The 27939-nt window shown below is 37.0% G+C and overlaps 1 protein-coding gene across 1 annotated transcript; it reads right to left on the bottom strand.

Annotated features, from left to right (window-relative positions):
• Nucleotides 1-1933: 1933 nt before the first annotated feature.
• Nucleotides 1934-6725, bottom strand: Prp2 (proline rich protein 2). The gene is made up of 2 exons (NM_031499.3): nucleotides 6627-6725; nucleotides 1934-2820 (listed from the first exon to the last, which is right to left on the bottom strand). The coding sequence occupies exons 1-2, from the start codon at nucleotides 6688-6690 to the stop codon at nucleotides 1934-1936; spliced, it is 951 nt and encodes a 316-aa protein (NP_113687.2). The 5' UTR covers nucleotides 6691-6725.
• Between the last annotated feature and the right edge of the window lie 21214 nt (nucleotides 6726-27939).

Raw genomic sequence — 27939 nt, 5'->3', positions numbered from 1 at the left:
AGGTGGGTGGGTGAGTAGGTGAGCACCCTCATAGAAATAGGGGGAGGAGATATGTGAAGGGGGTTTTGTAAGGGAAACTGAATAGTGAAAAATGTGAAATGTAAATAAATGTAATATCCAGTTTTAAAAAAGAAAAATTAAGGAGCCTCATTTGAAGAAATGCTACCATGAAATTTAGTTGTAAAATCTCATTGTGGTTGGTTCCACACTTGGGTTGATAGACCTGGGTTCTATAAGAAATCAAATTTAGAAAGCCAAGGTACAAGCAAGTAAGTAGCATTCCTCCATGGCTGCTGCATCAGGTCCTGTTTCCTGGCCTACTTGAGTTACAGTCCTGACTTTCTTTGGCGATGAACAGTAATGTGGAAGAGTAAGCTGAATAAACCCTTTCCTCCCCAGTTTGCAGTACTATTAACCCTAAAACACAGCACAAGGATTCAGCAAATCTGGAAAATCCCACTGTCTACCTTAGGTGACCTGCAGCCATTGCAGGACAGTATGCCAGTATCTAAAGTTTACCAGCCTACTGTTTCTGCCAAAGATGCTTGACCATTCCTCCCTTCTTCTGAGGCACTGTCGACACAGTCCACACACATACCTACATCAACACTTTTGCCTTGGCATGTTGCTCATAGCTGCCTGCCCTTGCACCCAAGATTAGGCACAAATCACACCCAAACAGCTTTTTTTTCCACAGAGAGATATTTTATTAAGTTGGGAAGAAAGGCTAAAGAGTCTGCATTCAGACTCAGGTAGAAACACAGCAGTAAAACACCTTCAGGTGTACTTTTAAGAGGAGAATGTTGGAGGACTGTGTTAGAATGAGCTAGGCTGGAGAGATATATTTTGTTTGTGGATATTATTAAGGTAAATCAAAGTTGGCTTTTGAATGCTGGAATCAAACACATTGATAGCAGGATCTTGGTGTGAACCTCAGAAGAAGGAAGTGGCCAAGTAAAGGAATAGACTTTCAAGGGGCTGGAACTAGAATTAGGAACTTAATATAACAGTTTTTAGCAAGGAATTGGGAAGAAAGGCAAAACATGCTCTCCATGATCAAGCTGTTTCTCCTTTTAACCACAGCCTTCTAATGTTTTCAGTTTTCAGCATGCTAAGTTTGGAATTTTGTTCTGTGTTCATAATCCACCAAAATTATCTGCCTATTGTTTAAAAATGGGGAATTAATTTAAAAAACCCATTATGCTGTAGAGACCAGGCAAGAGAAAAGAGTGGAACATTTTGCCAGCTACCTGGCTTATGGACAATCCCTGGAAGAATTTGCAGGGATGAACCATGAGAAAATAATAATGATTATTTTCAGATCTGAAATTCCAAGTTGAAACATACGGAGAAAAAAAAGACAGAAATCCAAAGTTGCATGCTGATCATTTTATTAATGTAGTGAATCTCCAGTTATAATCCTTTGTGGCCATGGGAGAACTTTCTGAGGGAGCCATTGTCCTATTCATTTCTGAAATAATAATAATAATAATAATAATAATAATAATAATAATAAAACTTAATATATGCAGAGTACAGAGAGAATAATACATCTCAATCATTAATAATCCTAACATGCTGAAAGGAAACAAAACCAAAAAATAAGAACAGGATGAGATCTATGTATACTTTTGTGTTCATGAATACCAGTAAGTCAATAAATGATCTTAGGAAGAAAATGGGTCTTTTAGCCAGAAGCATATAATACATGCAATAATTGTGGAAAACCAAATTAGGAGGAGATATTCCTCCAAAAACATATATTCTTTCATGAATATATCATTTAATAAAAATATTTGATATTGGGTCCAGGAAAAAATTATTACTACATATTTAGATTGGTTGCATTTTAGAATCTGAAATATAGAGGAGTTTTGATCCCTGACACCCACAAGGGGATAACAATGAGTCATACCTGTCACGGAATTTTGGTTTACTGAGGTCCCTGGGGTCTGCCTTGTGGTGGGCCTTGTGGGTTTCCAGCCAGAGGAGGTGTTTGCTGTGGGCCTCCTGTTGGGTGTGGGCCTTGAGTGGGTCTCGGCTGTGGGCCTGTTGGGGGTGGTGGGCCTTGAGGGGGTCTCGGCTGTGGGCCACCTGGTGGTGGTGGGCCTTGAGGGGGTCGCTGCTGTGGGCCTCCTGTTGGGGGTGGGCCTTGAGTGGGTCTCGGCTGTGGGCCTGTTGGGGGTGGGCCTTGAGTGGGTCTCGGGTGTGGGCCTCCTGGTGGTGGTGGGCCTTGAGGGGGTCTCGGCTGTGGGCCTCCTGGTGGTGGTGGGCTTTGAGGGTATCGCTGCTGTGGGCCTCCTGTTGGGGGTGGGCCTTGAGTGGGTCTCAGGTGTGGGCCGGGTGGTGGTGGGCCTTGAGGGGGTCTCGGCTGTGGACCTGCTGGTGGTGGTGGGCCTTGAGGGGGTCTCGGCTGTGGGCCTCCTGGTGGTGGTGGGCCTTGAGGGGGTCTCTGCTGTGGGCCTCCTGGTGGTGGTGGGCCTTGAGGGGGTCTCTGCTGTGGGCCTCCTGGTGGTGGTGGGCCTTGAGGGGGTCTCGGCTGTGGGCCTCCTGGTGGTGGTGGGCCTTGAGGGGGTCTCGGCTGTGGGCCTCCTGGTGGTGGTGGGCCTTGAGGGGGTCTCGGCTGTGGGCCTCCTGGTGGTGGTGGGCCTTGAGGGGGTCTCGGCTGTGGGCCTCCTGGTGGTGGTGGGCCTTGAGGGGGTCTCGGCTGTGGGCCTCCTGGTGGTGGTGGGCCTTGCTGGCTCCCATTAACAGGCGGTCTTGGTTGGGACCCTGAAGGAGGTGGCCTTTGATTCGGGATCTGGATTTGATTCTGAAGTTCTGAATGAAAAAATAATAGATGTGGTTAGTCATACACAACTTTGTTCTCCTTTATCTCAATGAACCTTCCACACAGCATCTTTTCTAGATAGCAACATTTTGATAGTTTCAAGAAGAAAAAAAATTATGCTCCCGTAAAAAAACATGGTCTTTGCATAACATGCGATAAACATAATGACGTTTCCAGAGTATTCAGAAACAGTTTTTTGGACAAATTAAAACTAGTAAATCAGATTATATATGGAGGTTCTGTTACTTGTTATATTTTGGAAGAAAAAACTGGCTTTTTTGTGAATCCAGATCAAATCATTAAGTTCACTTTCTCAGAAGATAGTCCTCATGTTGAGGAATACTATCAGGGGATGAAGAGTCTAAACATCACACACTGTATGGTGCTCACTGAACAAATTTATCACAGCTTATCATCAATGGGTTTAATACATTTCTTTGAGTGTTTAGTCACAAAGAAAAGAGACACTAACAAATTTGTTAGCTTTGCCTGCTTAAATGAACGAAATAGAGGCAAAAAAGCAATGCAAGAAGACATCGAAGAACTGTTTTTTCCATAGAGTCAAAATCAGAAAACTGCATCTAAATGTTATCTCCTAGCAACCACTCTTGTGTTTTAGAAAAGGTAAATTGCTCATATTTTCAAGGAATCCAGATTTTTGGCTTATTGTAAATTTTTGACCGCCCTGTTTACATTCCTCATTTCAAATTTGGAGAATTTTTGTCTAAAAATTTGTGAAACTTACATTCATTAATTCAAGAAAGTGCAATGACAATACAGTGTACAGTTTTAAAACTCACTCCTTAAGAAAGACAACTCAATTCTTCAACGAATTAGAAGGAGCAATTTGCAAATTCATCTGGAATAACAAAAAACCTAGGATAGCAAAAAGTCTTCTCAAGGATAAAAGAACCTCTGGTGGAATTACCATGCCTGACCTAAAGCTTTACTACAGAGCAATTGTGATAAAAACTGCATGGTACTGGTATAGAGACAGACAAGTAGACCAATGAAATAGAATTGAAGACCCAGAAATGAACCCACACACCTATGGTCACTTGAACTTTGACAAGGGAGCTAAAACCATCCAGTGGAAGAAAGACAGCATTTTCAACAATTGGTGCTGGCACAACTGGTTGTTATCGTGTAGAAGAATGCAAATCGATCCATATTTATCTCCTTGTACTAAGGTCAAATCTAAGTGGATCAAGGAACTTCACATAAAACCAGAGACACTGAAACTTATAGAGGAGAAAGTGGGGAAAATCCTTGAAGATATGGGCACAGGGGAAAAATTCCTGAACAGAACAGTAATGGCTTGTACTGTAAGATCGAGAATTGACAAATGGGACCTAATGAAACTCCAAAGTTTCTGCAAGGCAAAAGACACCTTCAGTAAGACAAAAAGACCACCAACAGATTGGGAAAGGATCTTTACCTATCCTAAATCAGATAGGGGACTAATATCCAACATATATAAAGAACTCAAGAAGGTGGACTTCAGAAAATCAAATAACCCCATTAAAAATGGGGCTCAGAACTGAACAAAGAATTCTCACCTGAGGAATACCGAATGGCAGAGAAACACCTGAAAAAATGTTCAACATCCTTAATCATCAGGGAAATCCAAATCAAAACAACCCTGAGATTCCACCTCACACCAGTCAGGATGGCTAAGATCAAAAATTCAGGTGACAGCAAATGTTGGCGTGGATGTGGAGAAAGAGGAACACTCCTCCATTGTTGGTGGGATTGCAGGCTTGTACAACCACTCTGGAAATCCGTCTGGCGGTTCCTCAGAAAATTGGACATAGTACTACCGGAGGATCCAGCAATACCTCTCCTGGGCATATATCCAGAAGATGCCCCAACTGATAAGAAGGACACATGCTCCACTATGTTCATAGCAGCCTTATTTATAATAGCCAGAAGCTGGAAAGAACCCAGATGCCCCTCAACAGAGGAATGGATACAGAAAATGTGGTACATCTACACAATGGAGTACTACTCAGCTATTAAAAAGAATGAATTTATGAAATTCCTAGCCAAATGGATGGACCTGGAGGGCATCATCCTGAGAGAGGTAACACATTCACAAAGAAACTCACACAATATGTACTCACTGATAAGTGGATATTAGCCCCAAACCTAGGATACCCAAGATATAAGATACAATTTGCTAAACACATGAAACTCAAGAAGAATGAAGACTGAAGTGTGGACACTATGCCCCTCCTTAGATTTGGGAACAAAACACCCATGGAAGGAGTTACAGAGACAAAGTTTCGAGCTGAGATGAGAGGATGGACGATGTAGAGACTGCCATATCCAGGGATCCACCCCATAATCAGCATCCAAACGCTGACACCATTGCATACACTAGCAAGATTTTATTGAAAGGACCCAGATGTAGCTGTCTCTTGTGAGACTATGCCGGGGCCTAGCAAACACAGAAGTGGATGCACACAGTCAGCTAATGGATGGATCACAGGGCTCCCAATGGAGGAGCTAGAGAAAGTACCCAAGGAGCTAAAGGGATCTGCAACCCTATAGGTGGAACAACATTATGAACTAGCCAGTACCCCAGAGCTCTTGACTCTAGCTGCATATATATCAAAAGATGGCCTAGTCGGCCATCACTGGAAAGAGAGGCCCATTGGACTTGCAAACTTTATATGCCCCAGTACAGGGGAACGCCAGGGCCAAAAAGGGGGAGTGGGTGGGCAGGGGAGTGTGGGTGGGTGGGTATGGGGGACTTTTGGTATAGCATTGGAAATGTAAATGAGCTAAATACCTAATAAAAAATGGAAAAAAAAGACAGATAAGGAATTTAAAGATGTATTGGTATTTGTTTGATGTTATTTGGAAAGAATGTTGACAAAAGGCCATTGTGAAGTAAAGCAAAGGATATACTCAAAGCAAGTTCACACAAGCAACTAGTATCCTAGAGTTGGCATGAGATTTTATCCACAATCTTTTATTTCCTGAGGGAATTTCTAATCATTTGTTTTCTGTTGGCTCTTTTGCTGTGTCAACCACTAAGTCACAATATAAAATTCTCATTAGGTATTCTTTTTACTTAGAATCTTTCTGTTTATACTGATAAGTCATCTATCTATCATATATATATATATATGTATATATATATATATAATCTATCGTCTATCTGTCTATCTATCTATGTATCTATCTATTATGTATCTATCTATCTATCATCTATCTATTTATCTTTCATCCATCAATTTTCTATCTCTATGTAATTTAAAATATTGAACTCTTCCTTATTTAAATCTTCTACCTTTCTGTCTTCTTAAAGAGAAGATATATATATATATATATATATATATATATATATATATATATATATATATATATATATATATGTGAGTGTGTGTGTGTGTGTGTGTGTGTGTGTGTGTGTGTGTAAACTATTACACGGGCACTGATAATATATTGGAATAATGAATGAGTGCAGAAAAATGAAATTTAAAAGCTGTTATTATTTTTCTGCATAATAGTTTCAGTTAATTACTTCAGTTGCTATCCTCCAAATGGCTCTTATATTTTTTCTCTTGTCTTCTTTTGTTGAACAGTAAAGCAAGGCTAATGTCATATATAGTTAATTTTATCTACCACATTGTCTTCAAATTCAAGTCTATATTTTTAAAAACTAAAAATACTATGTGGCCTCATTCATATCTCATCTCCAGTCCTTTGTTCCATTTCTCTCTTCCCCTACACTGTTGTATCCTGTTATTTAAGAAGAGTCATAGTACCCACCCCCATATTCTCATACCTTCACGGGGTTCCTGAGCAGAGCTCAGGGCCAGCAGGGCCACTGTAAACAGGACCACCAGCATCTTGGAAGAGGCTCTGGAGTTTCTCCCGAGTCTGTGCTGGAAGAAGTAAGACACTGCCTTTATAAGGAGGAGCAGAAGAATGTCACCTTTCATCCTTTATATGACACTGGGACTTTTGCCCATCAGGATGAGGTAAGGAAGAGCTAGCTGCTAGTGTCCCTACTAGAAAAAAACTCCTATGTAATCATATAACCCAGATATTGAAGGTAATGACTAACAATATATAAATATCTCATTGCATTAGCTGACAATTTTTGTGTGTCAGTGTGCATTGGGGTAAAACTAGTGTGCATACACATTTGTTTATATTGACAGTAATTATTTCTATCCAAATTTAATATGGTCAATTTTTCTGACCAGTAGGATAGCTTAACCACTGTCGTTTATACGTGTTCTTATATATACTATAATTAGTTAAGACTGATGGTGTTGAGGCTATTCATAAACAAATATCAATTACAACAAGACCCTTGGAATCCCTAACATACTAAGCCTCAGGAAGAGTGCCCACTATTCTCCTGACCTAACACAATAACTACAACAGTGGCTAGTAAAACATGAGACCTATTTCACCTATAAAGTCCCAGTAAAAGTGGAGTCACAACACATATGAGGTATACATGAGTCAATATCTTGAATCCGTAATTCCTGGTGAGTTGTTTGACTGTTACATTGTGAAGGACCATAGACAGCTCCACTTTCAGAATTGTTCTATTAAAGATGCTTAAGGTTAGAATTCAGGAGCTGAGCATGACAGCAACCTTCATGTTCCACTCAATGGGACAATTGTATACAGTTATCATTGTTTTCAATGTCAATAATAGGCTCAGGCCTCAGAATGTTATTTAGAACAGGTTGTTTGTAACTTTCTGATAGGACATCATCTCAAGATTCTCTTTCTGGATACAGTTTATTTTATTCTTATTAAGACACAGCCCTCTACTTTTGTATTTCATCTTATTCTTGGACAGTTTTCAGAGACCTGAAGAGAACTCTTTAACATTAATCTACACATTAAGGATATTAAAAATATGGGCTTGTCATGCTTTTTTTACATTTCAATTTTTTGTCTATTTCTATTTTTAAAATTATTTAACAGATGTGGTCTTTCCAAAAGATTCTCTTTTGTGCTTAATTTTTCTTACTTAAAAGAAATCTTGCTTTTATTTATATGTCTCAACATTTCTTTCTAATTCTTTTCTTGTAAGATATTAATTTTAACAACACTTAACTTGGAATTTTGGTAAAATTTTTTATGTGTCCCTTAGGTTTAGTAGAGGTTATGTGGCATTTTTGTCCTGCTTTCTTAGAGGGAATATAGAAGGAGCCACATAACAGGTAAACCTAGATTTGTGGCCCTTGTGCACTGTGAGTCCCTACGGTCTGTTCTGTGCTTGTGAATGTCAGTCAGGTCTTTACTACCTGATTGTAGAGAATCATATTGAAATAGTCCTCTTTGATGGACTATGTATATTACATGATATCTGACACTTAAACCACGGCCTCGTGTCGTGAAAATAATTACCAGGTAATTAGCCCTGTACTAGAGTACAGGGAATGTTACTTGTATTTCACTAATAGCTTTGCTTAGGCTAAAAACAAACTGTTTTTCCAATTTTTATGGCGTTTATGAGAAGCAGGGTATACTTACAGGACTCTCTTCATCAACACATCATAGGCTCTAACTTCCATAAAACCTACATAAACAGGGAGCATGAATATAAGTTGTCTTGCCACGGTTGCTTGTCACAGAAAAGGACCACAGTCAAGAATCACGCAATGAGCTAGCTAATACTGAGTGCTGACATGCTTTTGGTGTCAGCCTTTTCCTTGATTCTTTGAAATGGGAACATATGTGATGCTTCTTCCAGTGCCACTCAGCTCAGGACATTTCCTTGACCTTTTCATTTTCAACAATGTGTGAAAGAGATTGGTGTATCATTAAAGAAAAATATCATCGGTGACAGGCACTACTGAGGCAGGAAATATAGAAGAGCTGAGGGTGTGTTTAATGCCTTCAACAGAACCTTAGCTTTATTTATCTCACATGAATAATGTTCAACCTTGTCACCCTAACTCACACCTTCCCATCTTTTTATAGTACACATCAGTGTTAATATGTATGTTCATGCATATATTCATATATAGATATATTTGTCTAGATCATGTATTCTAAAGTCATATCAAGTATATATCAAGATGTTATAAACTCAAATGCATGATTTCTTTTTCCTAAACCTACTCTACTCACTATTATTTTTGTATGACTGCAAAGGAAGAGCCGTACTTTGTGTGGTAAGAACAATACAGACTTGCACTTGAGCTTTGTGTCTGCAAGTCGAGAAAAATGTGGTCTGTGAAGCAAATTGCCCAGAAACCTTTAACTTCATGCCTTTTTTTTTTTTTTTTTTTTTTTTTTTTGATCTTGTGGAGTTTGCTTGTTGCACATATGGGGCTGTTTTCTTCGAATACCCCTTCCTTAATTTAGGTCAATTAAGTTTTACTGGTTATTAGTTGCTTATTTTCTTTTACATTTTAGCAGTTAACATGCATTGTCTGAATTTTTGATTCATTTATATAATGCCTCTAACCAGGCTCACTTATCACTCTCTCATATTTTCTCCCACCATGCTGAAGTATCCCACCTCCTTAAAATTCCTTTCCTTAAGTTCACATCTTTCTATTATTTTGATACCCAGGCCTGAACTACATCAGAGCTGTCATGTGACAATGTCTGCAAAAATATCAGTTGGAGACTGGTGAACTGACTAGAGTATTTAAAGCTAACTGCAAAAAAAATCACTCTAAACTAAATTCTTAGTATCCACTGAACACATAGTGGTTAACTGCAGAAGACTTGATCAAGATTATCCCAGTCCCAAATGATGTTCCATCTTTACCGAAGTGCCTGTTGTTACATGACAGCTGCTTTTGTGTGGGAATATTAGTTTTCTTGAGTAGGGTAGTTACTGGTAAGTTGCTTATTGTCTATTCGATGGCCTCACATCAACTAGAATACAGACAATGGGAATTAAACTTAGTGGAATATAAAATTATAATAATGTGAGGACATGATTTTTGGAAAGGGACATGTTGAGGATCTTGAGATAATGTCTGTAAGGGAATAGTCGTGGTAATGATAAAAAAATAGATGCAATGACTATTTCAAATAATAAAAATGTTACATCTGCCCCCAATTTCATTTTATATATGTCCACTCAAATACATCTCCTATCTAGCTTCCTACTCTCTCCACATATTGCAACTTAGATACACCAATCAATTTGAAGCCATGAATACCTTAAGAGAGCAAAGATGACATTTAACAAGCCTGTCTGGTTTATTTCACTCAGTATGTTTTATCAGTAATATTTCATTATTGCAAATTTTATACTTCTTTTTTATTAGTTCTGAATAAATTTCTATTGTGTGTATGCACCACATTTTCATTACTCATTCCGCAATTGATGCACACTTAAACTTTCATTCCCAGCTTTTGTAAGATGGCAGCAATACACATGGGTGTTAATCTCTATCAGAAAGTACAAAGTTTTTTGGGTCTATGCCTAAAAATATTTTAGGTGGTTCTTATGATGAATCTACGTTTAGCATTGTAAGGAATCACTAGAGAAGTTCATATTCTTTATTTCCTCTGTTGGCTGCTGAGCCTCCAAATATAGATACTGTCTGAGACACGGGACTTTAAAAAATTTCTGTGATCACCATGATCAACAAGGCAAATTATGTTCCATCATATACATGAGTCAAATTTCCCTCAATGATCTCTGTTTCATTGATTTTCAAAATTATATTTATTATTCCAGGATACACATTTTTTTCTAACTACTTTTCTAGTTACTACACATGATTCTTCAGTTCTATGGCAATATAATCATTTGCACACCAGTAACTCATTGCTTCATCTCTCTCTTCTGGAGGGATGAGTCTTCTCTAAAGCTTTAAAACATGACTATTCTCTACCATTCCTCTGCATTTGCTTTCAGTTGCCATAGACAACTTTCAGTATGCAGTAGAACACTATGTGGCTTGCAATGCACTAAATGTTTCTGGATTCCTACTAACATATATATTTCATATTTCACTTTCTTTTGCAGTATAAACTTAAGAGTTCTTCAGAGAGTCAGTTGTGTTGGATGTTACTTTGCTAAGGCAATAACATTAAGGAGTGTTTTCCTGAAGTGGCCACAAGTCAAAGACAAAAGCAGAGTCGTCCTGAAGAAATGGATCACTGAAGCAGGCACAGGAGCAGGGATATTCTGCTAAAGCAAACACATAAAAGGACTTGTGATTAAGGATTCTTTACTAAGAAAATGAACTCCACCAACAAAAAAATTCTGGTGTTGTCTTAGAGCTTCTTTTTGTTTCTATGGACTAAAGTTAATTGGCAGGTTTGCAAGGTATAAATAGGCCTCAGAGAACACCAATGTAGGATGGGCTATGCTTACTGAGAGCACTGCATGTGAATATATATATATATATATATATATATATATATATATATATATATGTAATGTTTCTTTTTATTAGGACTCAGTCCTCGATTTTCATGTATCATCTTATTCTCAGACATTTTTCAAAGATTCGAAGAGAAAGCTTTAAGATTTATCTTCAGATTAAGTATATGCATATATTGGCTGGTCAAGCCTATGTTATACATTTCAATATTTTTGTTTATTTTTCTTTCAAAATTTCTTCACCCGATGCTTTGTTTCCAAATGTTTTTATTTTGTGTCTAATATTTTTTACTTAAAATAAATCCTGCCTTTATTGTTATGTCTCCCATCCAAGTACTAACCAGGACCCAACCCTGCTTAGCTTCTGAGATCAGAAGTGATCGGGCGCTTTCTGGGTGGTATGTTATGTCTCAAGATTTCTTCCTCATTCTTTTCTTGGAAAAATTAATTTTAACAATTCTTAACTCAGGATATCTGTTGGAACTTCTGTGTGTTCCTCAGTTTTAGTAAATTGTGTGTTTCATTTTGGCCCTCATTCGGTGGAGGGAATTTAGAGAGCGCCAGATAAACCTATATTTGCAAAATTGGGCATTGTGTGCCACAACGTTCTGTGCTATGCCTGTGAATGTTACTCAGATCTTTTGAATTGATTCTAGAGAATCATGTAAAAAGTTTTCCTCTTTGATGTACTATGCGACCTACATGCTCTATGTGACCCTTAAGCAATGGTCAGTATTGTGTTAACATCTGTAGTATGACTAAACCTGTACTGTATGGTAATTTTATTTGCAGTTCACTAAAAACTTTTCATTATGCTAAAATTAAACTTTTTTTCCCGTTTTATTTGAATTTTTGAGAAGCAGAGTTTTCTTACAATATTCAGGACTCACTATTCACTAACACACTATGGGTGTCATCCTCCATAAAATCTACATACCAAGGGAGCCTGAAGATAAGGTGTCCTGTTGAGGTTTTTCCTGAAAAGGACCACAGTCAGGAAACATGCAATGAGCTAGCTAGTACTAAGTTTTGACATGCTTTTAGTGTCAGACTTCTTGATTCTTTGAAAATCTGAACTTATCTGTTGATCCTGCCAAATATCACTCAGGTCAGGACATTTCACTGACCTTCTCAGTTTCAACAATGTGTGAAAGAGATTGATGTTTAATTAAAGAAAAATATCATCTGTGACCTCAACAGGCACATCTGAGGCAGGAAATATAACAGAGCTGAGGGTGTTTTTAATGCCTTAAACAGAGCTATAGCTTTCTTTTTATTTTCCTTTTTTTTCTATAAATATATTTTAATTAGGTATTTTCTTCATTTACATTTCCAGGCTATCCCAAAAGTCCCCTTTCCTTACATCATATAAAGAGTGTTGAACCATGTCACCATAATGAACACCTTCCCCCTTTTTAGGACATATATCTGTGGTAGTATTTATACATATATTCTCTTTCATATATATATATATATATATATATATATATATATATATATATATATATATATGAATGTATATCACATATTCTAAAGCCTTATCAAATATATATGAAGATGTCATGAACTTAAAATGTATGATTTCTTTATCCTAAACCTACTCTACTCCCTATTAGTTTGATATGGATAGAAAGGAAAACCTGCCTGTCGTGTGGCACTAACAATACACATTTGCACATGAGCTTTTTGTCTGCAAGTCCAGGAAAATTTTCATGTGTGAAACAAGTTCCTCAGAGACCTTTATCTTTGTGCCTTGATCTTTCATCATATGGCATTTGATTGGTGCATTCATTGGGCTGTGTCATCTAATACCGACTCTGTATAAAGTTTGGCTGGTTATTAATTGCTTACTTCTATTCTTTTATATTTCAGCAATTAACATGTGTTCTTTGAATTCTTGATCCATGTTTATAATGCCTCTACTCATCCTCACTTATTAGTCTCTCCTATTTTCCTTTAACAACACTGAAGTCTCCCTGCTCCCTAAAAATACCTTCCTTAAGTTCACGTCTTTCTGTTATTTTTGTTACGCAGATCTGAGTTTTATTAGAGCTGTCATGGGACTATGTATCCACTGGATCCTGGTGAAATGACTAGAGTATACACAACTAAAGGCAATGAACTACCCTTGTCTAAAATCTATCACTACTACTTCGCTTTCTTTTGAACTTGAATCTTAAGGGTTCTTGGAGAGTCAGGTGTGTTGGATTTTATTTTGCTGGGGCAAACCCATTTAGAATTTTTTTTCATGAACTTGTCACAGGTCAAAGTTTAATACAGACTTTTCATGGAGAAGTATTTCACTGAATCAGACACAGGAGAGATGATGTTTTCCTTAATCAAACATGTGAAAAGGACATGTTATGAGGGGTTCTTTATTAACAACATTCATATATGGGTCTACCTTAAGTTTTGTAGTTTAGCTCTTTTCTCAGGACTCCATAGAGAGAAATGTACAACAAACAACAACAACAACAACAACAAAACTTCTTGGGTTTCAGGCAGATTCTTGCTGCTTCCAAGAACTTTGGTTGATTGGCAGGTTTGGATGGTATCAATAGGCCTCAATGGACAGTGAAACAAGATGGGTTAGGATTACTGATAGAGCAAGGTGTGCAATGGTTGTGGTTCTGGAGTCTGTGCTGAGATAGGTTCAGCCAAGAACTTTCACTGATGTCCCTCTGTGTCACCCCTACTGATGAGAGCTGAGTTTGATACCTGGCTGTCTCTGCTCCACCACTTTTGATTTCTATTTGCTATTCCAACTCTATATAAATCGACTCCTGGTATGTCCATATATTGTTTGTGAGTGGGTTGGTCTGTCGAAATGGAAAATGTTAGCAATTAACCTTTGAACTAAACTGCATATTTCCTGAAAACACAGATGGGAGTGAAGGAACTGAGGTATCAGAATTAACTCCATTGTGTTTTAACTCTGGCTTAGTTCTAACTTAACTTCAGAGACATGGCCTCCACCTTTGAGGTCAGAGAAAAATCACAAAATGTCCCTGGCAGGACCAAACTATATACAGATTCTGCAGCTAGATGATAACAACAGACTAGGCTAAGAAAATGTAAGTCTTTCCCAGGTCAAGATGCACGTTTTTTGATGTATTTTGCTCCCTCCTTGTGGTTTCACCAGGTGCTATAAACCAGTTAGCTTAAAGGCCAACATTTCATTACAATCTCATGTAATGCTAAGGCTTTGTCCTCCCCACCCCAAAACCCATGCTTTCAGTTTATATTTTTCCTTTGTGAACCCACTTTCCATAGATCTTGGGGCAACTCTCTGATCCTGTTACATTCGGAGGTTTATGGACCAAGGTTGAACTTGAATAAAGACTCTCATATGCTTGCATCCAAGTTGTTTTTCTGGTGGTCTCTTTGGGGTTTTGCAATCTGAGTACAAAATGAGTTGCTCCAAAAAACATTTCTAAATAAGTCCACTTCCTCCAATCCATATCATTTCTCTCTACCACCTATGGTGTTTGCTGAAGTACTATGGAGATCAAATTTTTAAAGACTATTGTTAAAAATAAGATTTTGAAAAAAAATCAGTTAAACTATCTCATTCTGAAAGAGAGCCTTTCTCTCTGAGTGTCTCAGAGACAATAAACAGTAATAATGACTCTTAATTGACAGTATTTATTAAGCATTTCTTGGTTCTGGATTTCCTAGATCTCTAAATTACCTTCTGCTTAGAAATTTGAATACCAGTAGTGTGGACAAACATGAGCATTTTCTATAGTTTTTAAAGTAATATACCTATTCAAAAATGTTTTTACATATGTATTCAAGTATATTGTTTAACAACACACATTTATATGTTAAGAAATATAAACACACACATACACATATATATATATTCATATATTCATCATATATGCTTTACCAAAATTGATGAGAATAGAAAATTTTTGTAGTTATTCATCTTGAGGCATTTAATTTTCAAAGTTAACTTTGATGGATTATGATGAGGATGACAGATGATGGTGATCATATTGTTGTTAATAGTGCTTCTCTAATCTGTAAGTTGAGATGTTGGTGCCCTAAGAAATTTCTTTAATAATGGTAGCCAATGGTGTATAAATCTATATGACCCAGGAAGTATATTCTTGCCACTGTAATCAACCAGTTATTTTCTTACAAGATTCAATTTGTTTGTTTAGAAGGTGAAAGAAAATATGGTCCAGAGATCAAAGTATATTGAATGTGAGATCTTGGAAAATTTTTCTTTTTAAATCACTAAGTGACAGAAGCAGAGAAGAGAGGAAGTAAGAGCAAGAAATAAGCGAAAGAGAGAGATTGACATTCAGAGAAAGATGAGATAGATCATGAGAGGAACATGTGAATATATAGAGACTAAGATATAATATGTACATGTAGTGATGAATTGCTACAAAGTATATTGAATGTGAGATCTTACAAAATTTTGTCTTTAAATCACTAAGTGACAGAAGGAGAGAAGAGAGAATGAGAAAAAGCAAACTTTAGTAGATTTTTTGCAATAGAGAGATGTAATCAGGTTTCTGTGTTGAATGCATCATTCTGACATTTTCTATGGGGATCAGTGATGCTATTTTTTGAAGGTAGATATGTTAACATTTACATCTGGAGACTGACATAATCATCATAGGGAAATATTGTGGAAAGAGGACATAGAGAAATATTTGATCCTAAAAGCTTTTGTGTACATAATAGAAGGAGACAGATGTTTACACATTCAAAATGGCCAATCAAAAAGAGTAATAAGCAGCCACTGAAGTATAACTTGACACTAAGTAACTCCTTAATGTTACATTATAGAAGATTGTTAATGCCATTACCAGTGAATGCTTGAGAGGTTTTCAAAGACTGTATTACCCGCTATTCTTTCTGTTCCTTTGTTGAACTCATAATTTCAAATCCTCAGAATAGGACTATATGACTAGAAGTAGGATATTTTAAAAATTCATTTTTAAAAATTAGGCACTTTTTTTTATCCTTAAAGAAGCTGACATTATTCAGGTTTTATTACTCTGTTTAAATGTAGAAATATTTTGTATAAATATAAAACATGAAATTGGCAAATATGAAATTTTATCAGATATTAAGGCATTTGTATAACCCACATATTCTTTTTAGCCTAATTATAAATCACTTAGTACTTTTTTTTTCTTTTGCTTTTTTGAGACAGGGTATCTCTGTATAGCCCTGGCTGTCCTGGAACTCACTTTGTAGACCAGGCTGTCCTCAAACTCAGAAATCTGCCTGCCTCTGCCCCCAAGTTCTGGGATTAAAGGCATGTGTCACTAGCACCCATAAGTAATTTTTAAATTAGGAAAATATACCGGCATCCTTTCAATATAGAAGTGGCAATTTGATTTTAAAGAGAATATATATAACAGTCTCTAACCAGAAAATAATATCTCAGAGGATATCTAGCTGTACCAATACTTCAGCAAATTCTAGGACACAGGTGCTTTATATACATTCACACACACACACGCACACACACACATGCACACACTAACACACACACCTCTATTATCTATCTATCTATCTCTATCTCTATCTATGTATCAATGAAAAAAGAAATCATACATTTAAAATGAGAAAGGAAGATTTGAGGGAATAATGGGAAATATGAAATGATAAAATTTTATTTCAAAATAATAGAAATAATTAAAAAATTTTTCTTTTCTCACTTTAATAAAATGGATTAAAATACATACAGCAACTTTTATAACCACACTTCATGAGAAGTTCAGATATGGCTCCGGGTGTACCTTTTATTTCAAAGAGTTAAGATATCTTTACAGTGAGCTGGATCCATTCATTATAATTTTCATATCATAACAAACACTTCCTGCTTATTAGTCTTGTGCATCCATTTTCTTACAGGCAGATTGTGTCTGGCACCTCCTTTTTAAAATGTCAGTGATGCAGTACATTTTATGCTGACAGAAAAATAATAAAAATAATAATAATAAGAATAATTTAAACAGTCCCATATCCTCTAAAAAAATAGAAGCAGTCATTAATAGTCTCCAACCAAAAAAAAAAAAACAAAAAACAAAAAACAAAAAACAAAAAACAAAAACAAAAACAAAAAACCAGGACCATATGGGTTTAATGCAGAGTTCTATCACACTTTCAAAGAATACCTAATTCCAATTCTTCTCAAACAATTCCACAAAATAGAAACAGTTAGTACTCTACCCAAGTCATTCTATGATGCCTCAATTACTCTGATACCTAAACCACACAAAGATCCAACAAAGAAATATTACTTCTGTCTTTATTAGGGTTTTATTGATGTGAACAGACACCATGACCAAGATAAGTCTTATGAAAAACAAGATTCAATTGGGGCTGGCTTACATGTTCAGAGGTTCAGTCCATCATCATCAAGGTGTTAGCATATCAATATCCAGGCAGGCATGGCCTAGGCAGACCTGAAATTTATATTTCTGTGGAAAGTCTTTTTCTCAGCAGGAGTCTGACATTGGCTAAGGACAAAGAAGTGGGCCTCAGACAGGAATTGGACATTGGCCTAGGACAAGGAAGTAAGCTCAGGCAAGAATCTGACATTAGGGCAAGATAAGCCTAACTTTAGGCTGTGATAGTGAAGTAGGATAAGGCAGAAGTTTTAGTCTTAGGGTGGAACTAGGCCTCAGGCAAGATTTTTGGGCTTGGACAAGGAAGCATCTCAAGTATTTTGGTTATTATGATAAGCCCTTTTTAACAACTATCAGGAGTAATCACAGGACTTTGCTTGCTGCTTTGTTAGTAGTTCCTTAGCATACTGCTGCTTTGTTCCTTATTGTATTGCATGCCCAAAATACTTGCATGTAATTAAAGTGGCATTAAAAAGTGGGTTGGAAAATAAAAATTAGCCTTCAGTCTCAGAATTGACAGAGGTCAAGCTATAATGTTGTCTAACTGTCCTTTTTCTTTTTAGTCCTCAATCCCGTGCTGGAGAACCTGTTGACTGACTGAGCGGGTTTGTTCATATGTCTTTATCCAAAGGCTGTTAGTGGAAGACTGACTTACAGGCAAGTAAGATGAGGACCTTAAGCCCACACCCACAGTGACACACCTACTCCAACCAGGTCATACCTATTCCAACAAGGCCACACCACCAAATGGTTCCACTCTCTGGTCCAAGAATATACAAACCATCACAATGTTAGATCGATTTATCTTATGAATACAAATGCATAAATACTCAATAAAATTCTTGTAAACTGAATCCAAGAACACATCAAAATGATTATCCACAATGATCAAGTTGGCTTAATACCAGGGATACAAGGATGGTTCAATATATGGAAATCCATCAATATAATCCTCTATATAAACAAATTCAAACACAAAAACCACATGATATCTAATTAGATGCTGAGAAAGCATTTGACAAAGTTCAACACCCATTTATGATAAAAGTCTTAGAAAGGTCAGGAATGAAAGGTCCATACCTAAACAATAAAAACAATATACAGCAAACCAGTATCCAACATCAAACTCAATGTAGAGAAACTCGAAGCAATACCACTAAAATCAGGAACTAGAAAAGGCTGACCACTCCCTACCCATTCAATATAGTATTTGAAGGTATAGCCAGAGCTATTACACAACAAAAGGAGATGGAAGTTATGCAAATTGGAAAGGAGGAAGTCAAAATATCATTATTTGCATATGATATGATAGTACATATAAGTGACCCCAAAAATACCACCAGAGAACTCATAAACCTGATAAACAACTTCAGTGCAGTAGCTGGATATAAACTTAGCTAAAACAAAAAGAACAACAACAACAACAACAACAACAACAACAAACCAAAAAAAATATCAGTGGCCTTTCTCTACACAACAGATAAACAGGATGAGAAAGAAATTATGGAGATAAAACCCTTAAAAATAGTCAAAAAATGTAAAATACCTTGGTGTGACTCTAACTAAGGAAGTGAAAGATCTGTATGACAAGAATTTCAATTTTCTGAAGAAAGAAATAAATGAAGATCTCAGAAGATGGAAAGATCTCCCATGCTCATGGAATGGCAGAATTAATATAATAAAAGTGGCTATCTTGCCAAAAGCAATCTACAGATAAAAATGCAAACCCATCAAAATTCCATCTCAAATCTATACAGTTAGAAAGGGCAATTGGCAATCATCTGGAATAACAAAAATCCTAGGACGGCAAAATCTATTCTCAACAATAAAAGAAACTCTGGTGGAATCACAATCCCAGACCTCAAGCTGTACTACAGAGCAATTGTGACAAAAACTGCATGGTACTGGTACAGTGACTGACAATAGATCCATGGAACAGAATTAAAGACCCAGAAATGAACTAACACACCTTATGGTCCCTTGATATTTGACAAAGGAGCTAAAACCATCCAGTGGAAGAAAACAGCATCTTCAACAAATGGTACTGGCTCAATTGACAGTTAGTATTTACACAAATGCGAATTCATCCGTTCTTATCTCCTCGCACAAAGCTTAAGTCTAAGTGGATCAAAGAACTCCACATGAAACTAAAGACACTGAAACTTATAGAGGAGAAAGTGAGGAAGTACCTCAAAGATATGGGCACAGGGCAAAGATTCCTGAACAGAACTCCAATGGATTGTGCTCTAAGATCAAGAATGAACAAACATCAGAGAATTGCAAATCAAAACAACCCTGAGATTCAATCTCACACCAGTCAGAATGGCTAAGTTCAAAACTAATGTGACAGCAGATGCTGGTGAGATGTGGAGATATAGGAACACTCCTCCATTGCTGGTAGGATTGCAAGCTGGTACAACTACTCTGGAAATTAGTTTGCCAGTTCCTCAGAAAATTAGACATTGTTCTACTGGAAGATTCAGCAATACCACTCATGGGCATATACCCAGAAGATGCTCTACCATGTAATAAGGACACACGCTCCACTATGTTCATAGTAGCCTTATTTATAATAGCCAGAAGCTGGAAAGAACCCAAATGTCCCTCAACAGAAGAATGGATACAGAAATATGGTACATTTACACAATTTAGTACTACTCAGCTATAAAAACAATGAATTTGCGAAATTCTTAGATGGATCTGGAGGATATCATCTTGAATGAGGTAACCCAATCAAAAAGAAAACACATGATATGCACTCACTGATAAGTTGATATTACCCAGAAGCACAGAATCCTCTTTAGAAGGGTAACAAAATACGCATGGAAGGATCTACAGAGACAAAGTTTAGATAGAGCCGAAGGAATGACCATCCAGAGACTGCCCCACTTGGGGATCCATCCCATAAACAAGCATCAAACCTAGATACTAGTCAGATGCCAACAAGAGCCTGCTGACAGGAGCCTGATAGAGCTGTCTTCTGGGAGGCTCTGCCAGTGCCTGGCAAATACAGAAGTGGATGCTCATAGTCATCCATTGGATGAAGTACAAGGTCTCCAATAAAGAAGGTATAGAAAGTACCCAGGGAGCTGAAGGGTTCTGAAGCCCCATATGAGGAACATCAAGACCAGTACCCACAGAGTTCCTTGGGACTGTACCACAAATCCAAGAAAACACATGGTGAAACTTGTGACTCTAGCTGTATATGTAGCATTGGATGCCCTAGTAGGTCATCAATAGGAAGGGAGACCCTTGGTCCTGTGAAGGCTCTATATTCCAGTATAGGGAAATGCCTGGACAAGGAATGGGAGTGCATGGGTTAGAAAGCAGGGGAGGGGGGGATAGAGGATTTTTGAGGGTAAACTAGGAAATGGGATAACATTTGAAATGTTAATAATGAAAATATCTAATAAAATTTTGTGAAAAAGAGATTTATGATATACATATACAATAAACAAATATCAATTAATATACATATACATACGTATACAATATATATATACATATGCAATATACAAATATCAGTTAAAGACAATGTACTTGGGTTGAGGGTAATATCCATCCAAATATGCCCCGGCAATAAAAACACAACCCAGTTAATATAAATTCATGCTGTGCAGCTAGATTTGGCAGATCTATAGCGCTATCCTACCATCTTCCACATCTATGAGACCCCTTACAAATTGAAGTTTAAGCAGGCCATGTGCTTCTGCTCTGCTTTTCTTCTTGCTCCTCCTCTGCATTTTCCTACTCTTCCATTTTCTACTTCTTCTCTCACCTTCCCTCGCCTTATGCTCAATCAACAAATACAAGAGATAGAATAGAGAATCTCAGGTGCAGAATATACCATAGAAAGTATTGACACAACAAAGAAAATGTAAAATGCAAAAAGCTCCTAACCCAAAACACTATGGAAATCCAGGGCACAATGAGAAGAACAAACCTAAGGATAATAGGTATAGAAGATAGTGGAGATTTGCAACATTAAGGGCCAGTAAATATCTTCAACAAAAGTATAGAAGAAAACTTCCCTAACCTAAAGAACGAGATGCCAATGAACATCCAAGAAGCCAACAGAACTCCAAATAGACTTAACCATAAAAGAAATTTCTCCTGTCACAATAATCAAAACACCGAATGCACAAAACAAAGAATGTTAAAAACAGTAAGGGAAAAAGGTCAAGTAACATGTTAAGGCAGACCTATCAGAATTACACCAGACTTCTCAACAGAGACTATGAAATTCAGAAGATCCTGGGCAAATGCCATACAGACCCTAAGAGAACACAAATGCCAGCCCAAGCTACTATACCCAGCAAAACTTTCAATTACCATAGATGGAAAAAACAAGTTATTCCATATGAAATCCAAATATAAATAATATCATTCCACAAATCCAGCCCTACAAAGAATAATAGATGGAAAACTGAAAAACACAATCAGGTAAACTGCACCTGAGAAAAATCAAGAAAGTATTCTTTAAACAAACTCAAAAGAAGAGGTAGCCACACAAACATAATTACAATTATATCAACGAAAATAACAGGAAATAGTAATCACTATTCCTTAATATCTCTTAACATCAACGAACTCAATTCTCCCACGGTGCAAGGGGGTGGGGAGGTACTGGAAATGTAAGCAGGCCCAAGCAGTTTGCTGCAAGGGGAAAAGCACATCAGTGACAAAAACAATCACTACCTCAGAGTATAAGGCTGGAAATAATTTCCAAAAAATGGTCACAGGAAACAGGTCAGAGTAGCCATACTAATATCACATAAAATAGACTTCCCATTAAAAATTTTCAAAAAAGATAAAGAAGCACACTTCATACTCATTAAAGGAAAAACCTACAAAAATGAACTCTAACTTCTGAATATCTATGCTCCAAATGCAAGGGCACTTACATTCATAAAATGTATGATACTAAAGCTCAAAGCACACAATGAACTTCACACAATAATAGTGGGTGACTTCAACACCCCACTCTCATCAATGGACTGATCATGGAAACAGAAACTAAACAGAGACACAGTGAAACTAACAGAAGTTATGAGGAGCCAAATGGTGTTTAACAAATATCTTGAGGCCATTTCGTCCTAAAAAAAAAAAAAAAAAAAAAAAAGAATATACCTTCTTCTCAGCAACTCTGGGTACCTTCTCCAAAACTGACCATAAAATTGGTCACAAAAATGCACCAACAAATATAAGAAGAATGAAATAATAGCATACATCCTATAATATTACAAAGGAATATGGCTAGCCTTCAATCACAACAAAAACAAAAAAAGCCAACATATATATGGAAGCTGAACAACGTTCTACTCAATGATAACTTGGTCAAGGGAGAAATAAAGAAGTGAAAGACTTTTTAGAATTTAATGAAAATTAAGACATAGCATACCCAAATTTATGGGACACAATGAACACAGTGCTAAGAGGAATTTTCTTAACTCTGAGTACCTCCAAATCAACCTGGAGAAAGCATATATTATCACCTTAACAGCACACCTGAAAGCTCGAGAACAAAAAGAACAAAATACACCGAAAGAGGAGTAGACAACAGGAAATAATCAAACTCATCGCTGAAATTAACCAAATAGAAAGAAAAATAACTACAGAAAGAATCAATAAAATAGAAAGAAAGAGAACTACAGACAAAATATACGGAAATCCATCAATGTAATCCAGTTTATAAACAAACTCAAAGACCAGAACCACATGATCATCTCATTAGATGCGGAGAAAGCATTTGACAAAATCCAACACCCATTCATGATAAAAGTCTTGGAAAGATCAGGAATTCAAGGCCCATACCTAACCATGATAAAAGCAATCTACAGCAAACCAGTAGCCAACATCAAAGTAAATGGTGAGAAGCTGGAAGCAATCCCAATAAAATCAGGGACTAGACAAGGCTGTCCACTCTCTCCCTACCTATTCAACATTGTTCTTGAAGTCCTAGCCAGAGCAATTAGACAACAAAAGGAGATTAAGGGGATACAAATTGGAAAGGAAGAAGTCAAAATATCACTTTTTGCAGATGCTATGTTAGTATATATAAGTGACCCTAAAAATTACACCAGAGAACTCCTCAGCCTGCAGCTTCAATGAAGTAGCTGGATATAAAATTAACTCAAACAAGTCAATGGCCTTACTGTACACAAAGGATAACAGGCTGAGAAAGAAATTAACGAAACAACACCCTTCTCAATAGTCACAAATAATAAAAAATGCCTTGGCGTGATTCTAACTAAACAAGTGAAAAATCTGTATGATACGAACTTCAAGTCTCTAAAGAAAGATATTAAAGAGGATCTCAGAAAATGGAAAGATCTCCCATGCTCATGGATTGGCAGGATCAATATAGTAAAAATGGCTATTTTGCCAAAAGCATTCTACAGATTCAATGCAACCCCCATCAATATTCCAACTCAATTCTTCAACGAATTAGGAAGGGCAATTGACAGATTCATCTGGAATAACAAAAAACATATGATAGCGAAAACTCTTCTCAAGGATAAAAGAACCTCTGGTGGAATCACCATGCCTGACCTAAAGCTGTACTACAGAGCAATTGTGATAAAAACTTCATGGTACTGGTATAGCAACAGACAAGTAGACCAATGGAACAGAATTGAAGACCCAGAGATCAACCCACACACCTATGGTCACTTGATCTTTGACAAGGGAGCTAAAACCATCCAGTGGAAAAAAGACAGCATTTTCAACAAATGGTGATGCCACAACTGGCGGTTATCATGTAGAGGACTGCGAATTGATCCATTCCTATCTCCTTGTACTAAGGTCAAAACTAAGTGGATTAAGGAACTCCACATAAAACCAGAGACACTGAAACTTATAGATGAGAAAGTAGGGAAAAGCCTTGAAGATATGGGTACAGGGGAAAAATTCCTGAATAGTACAGCAATGGCTTGTGCTGTAAGATCGAGAATTAATAAATGGTACTTCATAAAGTTGCAAAGCTTCTGCAAGGCAAAAGACACCATCAACAAGACAAAGAGACCACCAACCGATTGGGAAAGGATCTTTCTTTACCTATCCTAAATCAGATAGGGGACTAATATCCAATATATATAAAGAACTAAAAAAGGTGGACTCCAGAAAATCAAATAACCCCATTAAAAAATGGGGCTCAGAGCTGAACAATGAATTCTCACCTGAGGAATACTGAATGGCAGAGAAGCACCTGAAAAAATGTTCAACATCCTTAATCATCAGGGAAATGCAAATCAAAACAACCCTGTGATTCAACCTCACACCAGTCAGAATGGCTAAGATGAAAAATTCAGCTGACAGCAGATGCTGGCGAGGATGTGGAGAAAGAGAAATACACCTTCATTGCAAGCTTGTACAACCACTCGGAAATCAGTCTGGCGGTTTGTCAGAAAATTGGACATAGTACTACTGGAGGATCCCACAATGCCTCTACTGGGCATATATCCAGAATTCCCTACCGGTAAGAAGGACACATGATTCACTATGTTCATAGCAGCCTTATTTATAATAGCCAGAAGCTGGAAAGATCCCAGATGCCACTCAACAGAGGAATGGATACAGAAAATGTGGTACATTCATACAATGGAGTACTACTCAGCTATGAAAAAGAATGAATTTATGAAATTTCTAGGCAAATGGATGGACCTGGAGGGCATCATCCTGAGTGAAGTAAACCAATCACAAAAGAACTCATACAATATGTACTTACTGATAAGTGGATATAAGACGAGAAACTTAGAATAGCCAAGATATAAGATATAATTTGCTAAACACATGAAACTCAAGAAGAACAAAGACCAAAGTTTGGACACTTTGCCCCTTCTTAGAATTGGGAAGAAAATATCCATGGAAGGAGTTATAGAGACAACGTTTGGAGCTGAGATGAAAGGATGGACCATCTAGAGACTGCCATATCTGGGGATCTATCCCATATTCAGCTTCCAAACGCTGACACCATTGCATACACTAGCAAGATTTTACTGAAAGGACCCAGATATAGCTGTCTTTTGTGAGACTATGCCCGGGCCTAACAAACACAGATGTGGATGCTCACAGTCAGAAATAGGATTGATCACAGCACCTACAATGGAGGAGCTAGAGAAAGTAACCAAGGAGCTAAACGGATCTGCAACCCTGTATGTGAAACAACAATATGAACTAACCAGTAACCCCGGAGCTCATGTCTCTAGCTGCATACTTATCAGAAGATGGCCTAGTCAGCCATCAGTGGAAAGAGAGTCCCATTGCTTGTGCAAACTTTATATGCCTCAGTACAGGGGAACGCCAGGGCCAAGAAGTGGGAGTGGGTGGTTGGGGGAGTAGGTGGGGGAGCGTGTGGGGGAATTTTGGGATAGCTTTGGAAATTTAAATAAAATAAATACCAAAAAAAAAAAAAGATAGATGAACCCATAGCTTGACTAATAAGAGTGCACCGAGACAGGATTCAAATTGACAAAATTATAAATGAAATTGGATATATAATAACAGAAACTGAGTAAATTTTAAAAAATCATCAGATCATACTACAAAAGCCTATATTCAACACAACTGGAAAATCTAAATGAACTGAACCGTTTTCTAGACAGATACTAAATTCCAAAGTTAAATCAGTATCAGAAAAACCATGTATACAGTGCTATAACCCCGAAAGAACCCAAAGCAGTCATTAAAATTCTCCCAACCAAAAAAAAAAAAGCCCAGGATCATGGGATCGGTTTAGAGCAGATGTCTATTTTTTCTTCAAAAGAAGACCTATTAACAATACTTTTCAAGCTATTCTACAAAATAGAAACAGAAGGAAAGCTACCCAATTTATTCTTTGAAGCCACAGTTTTGTTTATACCTAAACCACACAAAGGCCCAACAAAGAAATAACTTCAGACCAATTTCTCTTATGAATATAAATATAACAATAGTCAATAAAATTTTCAAAAACTGAATCGAAGGATATATGAAATTAACATCCCCCATCATGAAGTAGGTGTCATTCCAGGGATGAAAGGATGGTTCACTATATGGAAATCCATCAAGATAATCTACTACAGAAACAAATTCAAATAAAAAATTACACATGATCATCTCATTAGATGCTGAAAATCATTTGACAAAGTTCAACATCCATTCATGCTAAAAATCATGGAAGGATCAGTAATTCAAGGCCCATACCTAAACATAGTAAAGGCAATATACAGTAAACCCGTAGTCAACATCAAATTAAATGAATAGAAACTTGAAGCATTCCCACAAAAATCAGGTACTAGACTAAGGTGATCACTCCCTTTCTATCTATTCAGTATAGTACTTGAAAATTTAGCTAGAGCAATTAGCAATTAACAACAAAGGAAGGTCTAAGGGATACAAATTAAAAAGGAAGAAGTCAAAATATCACTATTTGCAGATGATATGATAGTATAATTAAGTGACCCCCAAAATTCCACCAGAAAACTCCTACAGCTAATAAACAACATCAGCAAAGTGGCTGGATATAAAATTAACTCAAACAAATCAGTAGCCTTTCTATACTCAAAGGAAGAATGGGCTGAGAAAGTAATTAGGGAAAATACACCCTTCACAATAGTCACAAACAATATAAAATATCTTGGTGTATCTCTAACCAAGGAAGTGACAGATCTGTATGACAAGAACTTCAAATCTCTGAGGAAAGAAATCAAAGAACCCCTCAGAAGAAAGAAATATTCATTGTTGCTCGTGGATTGACAGGATTAGTATGGGAAAAAGGGCCATCTTGCTGAAAACAATTTACAGATTCAAAGAAATCTCCATCAAATTTTCAGTTCAAGACTACATTGAATTAAAAGGAGATATTTGAAAATTCATTTGGAATAACAGACTCCCTCCTATATTTCGCTTTATAATAGTGAAAACTATTCTCAGCAATAAAAGTACCTCTTGGGGAATCGCCATCATTGACCTGAAACTGTATCACAGAGCAATAGTGATTAATACTGCATGGTATTGGTACAGTACTATGCACATAGGACAGTGGAATAGAAGACCCAGAAATTAATCCACAGTCCTATGATCATTTGACCTTTGGCAAAGGAGCTAAAACCATGCAGTGGAAAAAATGACAGCATTTTCAACAAATGGGGCTGGTTTGACTGGCATTAAAGTTGTAGAAGAATGCAAATTGATCCATTCTTATCTCACTGAGCAAAGCACAAGCCCAAATGGAGAGGAATGGGGACATCTACCTGTTTCAAAAATTTTAACTCAGAATTGCTTTTGTCTAAATGAAATATGCAGACAAAGATTGGAGCAAAAGCTGAAAGGAAGGACATATAGAGACTGCCCTTCCTGGGGAATCCATCCCATATGCAGATACCAAAGCCAGACACTATTGCTGAGGCCAAGAA

Source organism: Mus musculus, chromosome 6 (genome assembly GCF_000001635.26).
Source record: "Mus musculus strain C57BL/6J chromosome 6, GRCm38.p6 C57BL/6J".
Lineage (NCBI taxonomy): Eukaryota > Metazoa > Chordata > Mammalia > Rodentia > Muridae > Mus > Mus musculus.
Note: the sequence above shows the minus strand (reverse complement) of the source record. Positions and strands in the feature narration are given on the sequence as shown.

Coding starts and splice junctions, on each gene's coding strand:
- Prp2 (NM_031499.3), bottom strand. CDS start 6,690: ATGCTGGTGGTCCTGTTTACAGTGGCCCTGCTGGCCCTGAGCTCTGCT. Junction 2,821..6,626: donor TGCTCAGGAACCCCGTGAAG/GTATGAGAATAT, acceptor TTTTTCATTCAG/AACTTCAGAATCAAATCCAG.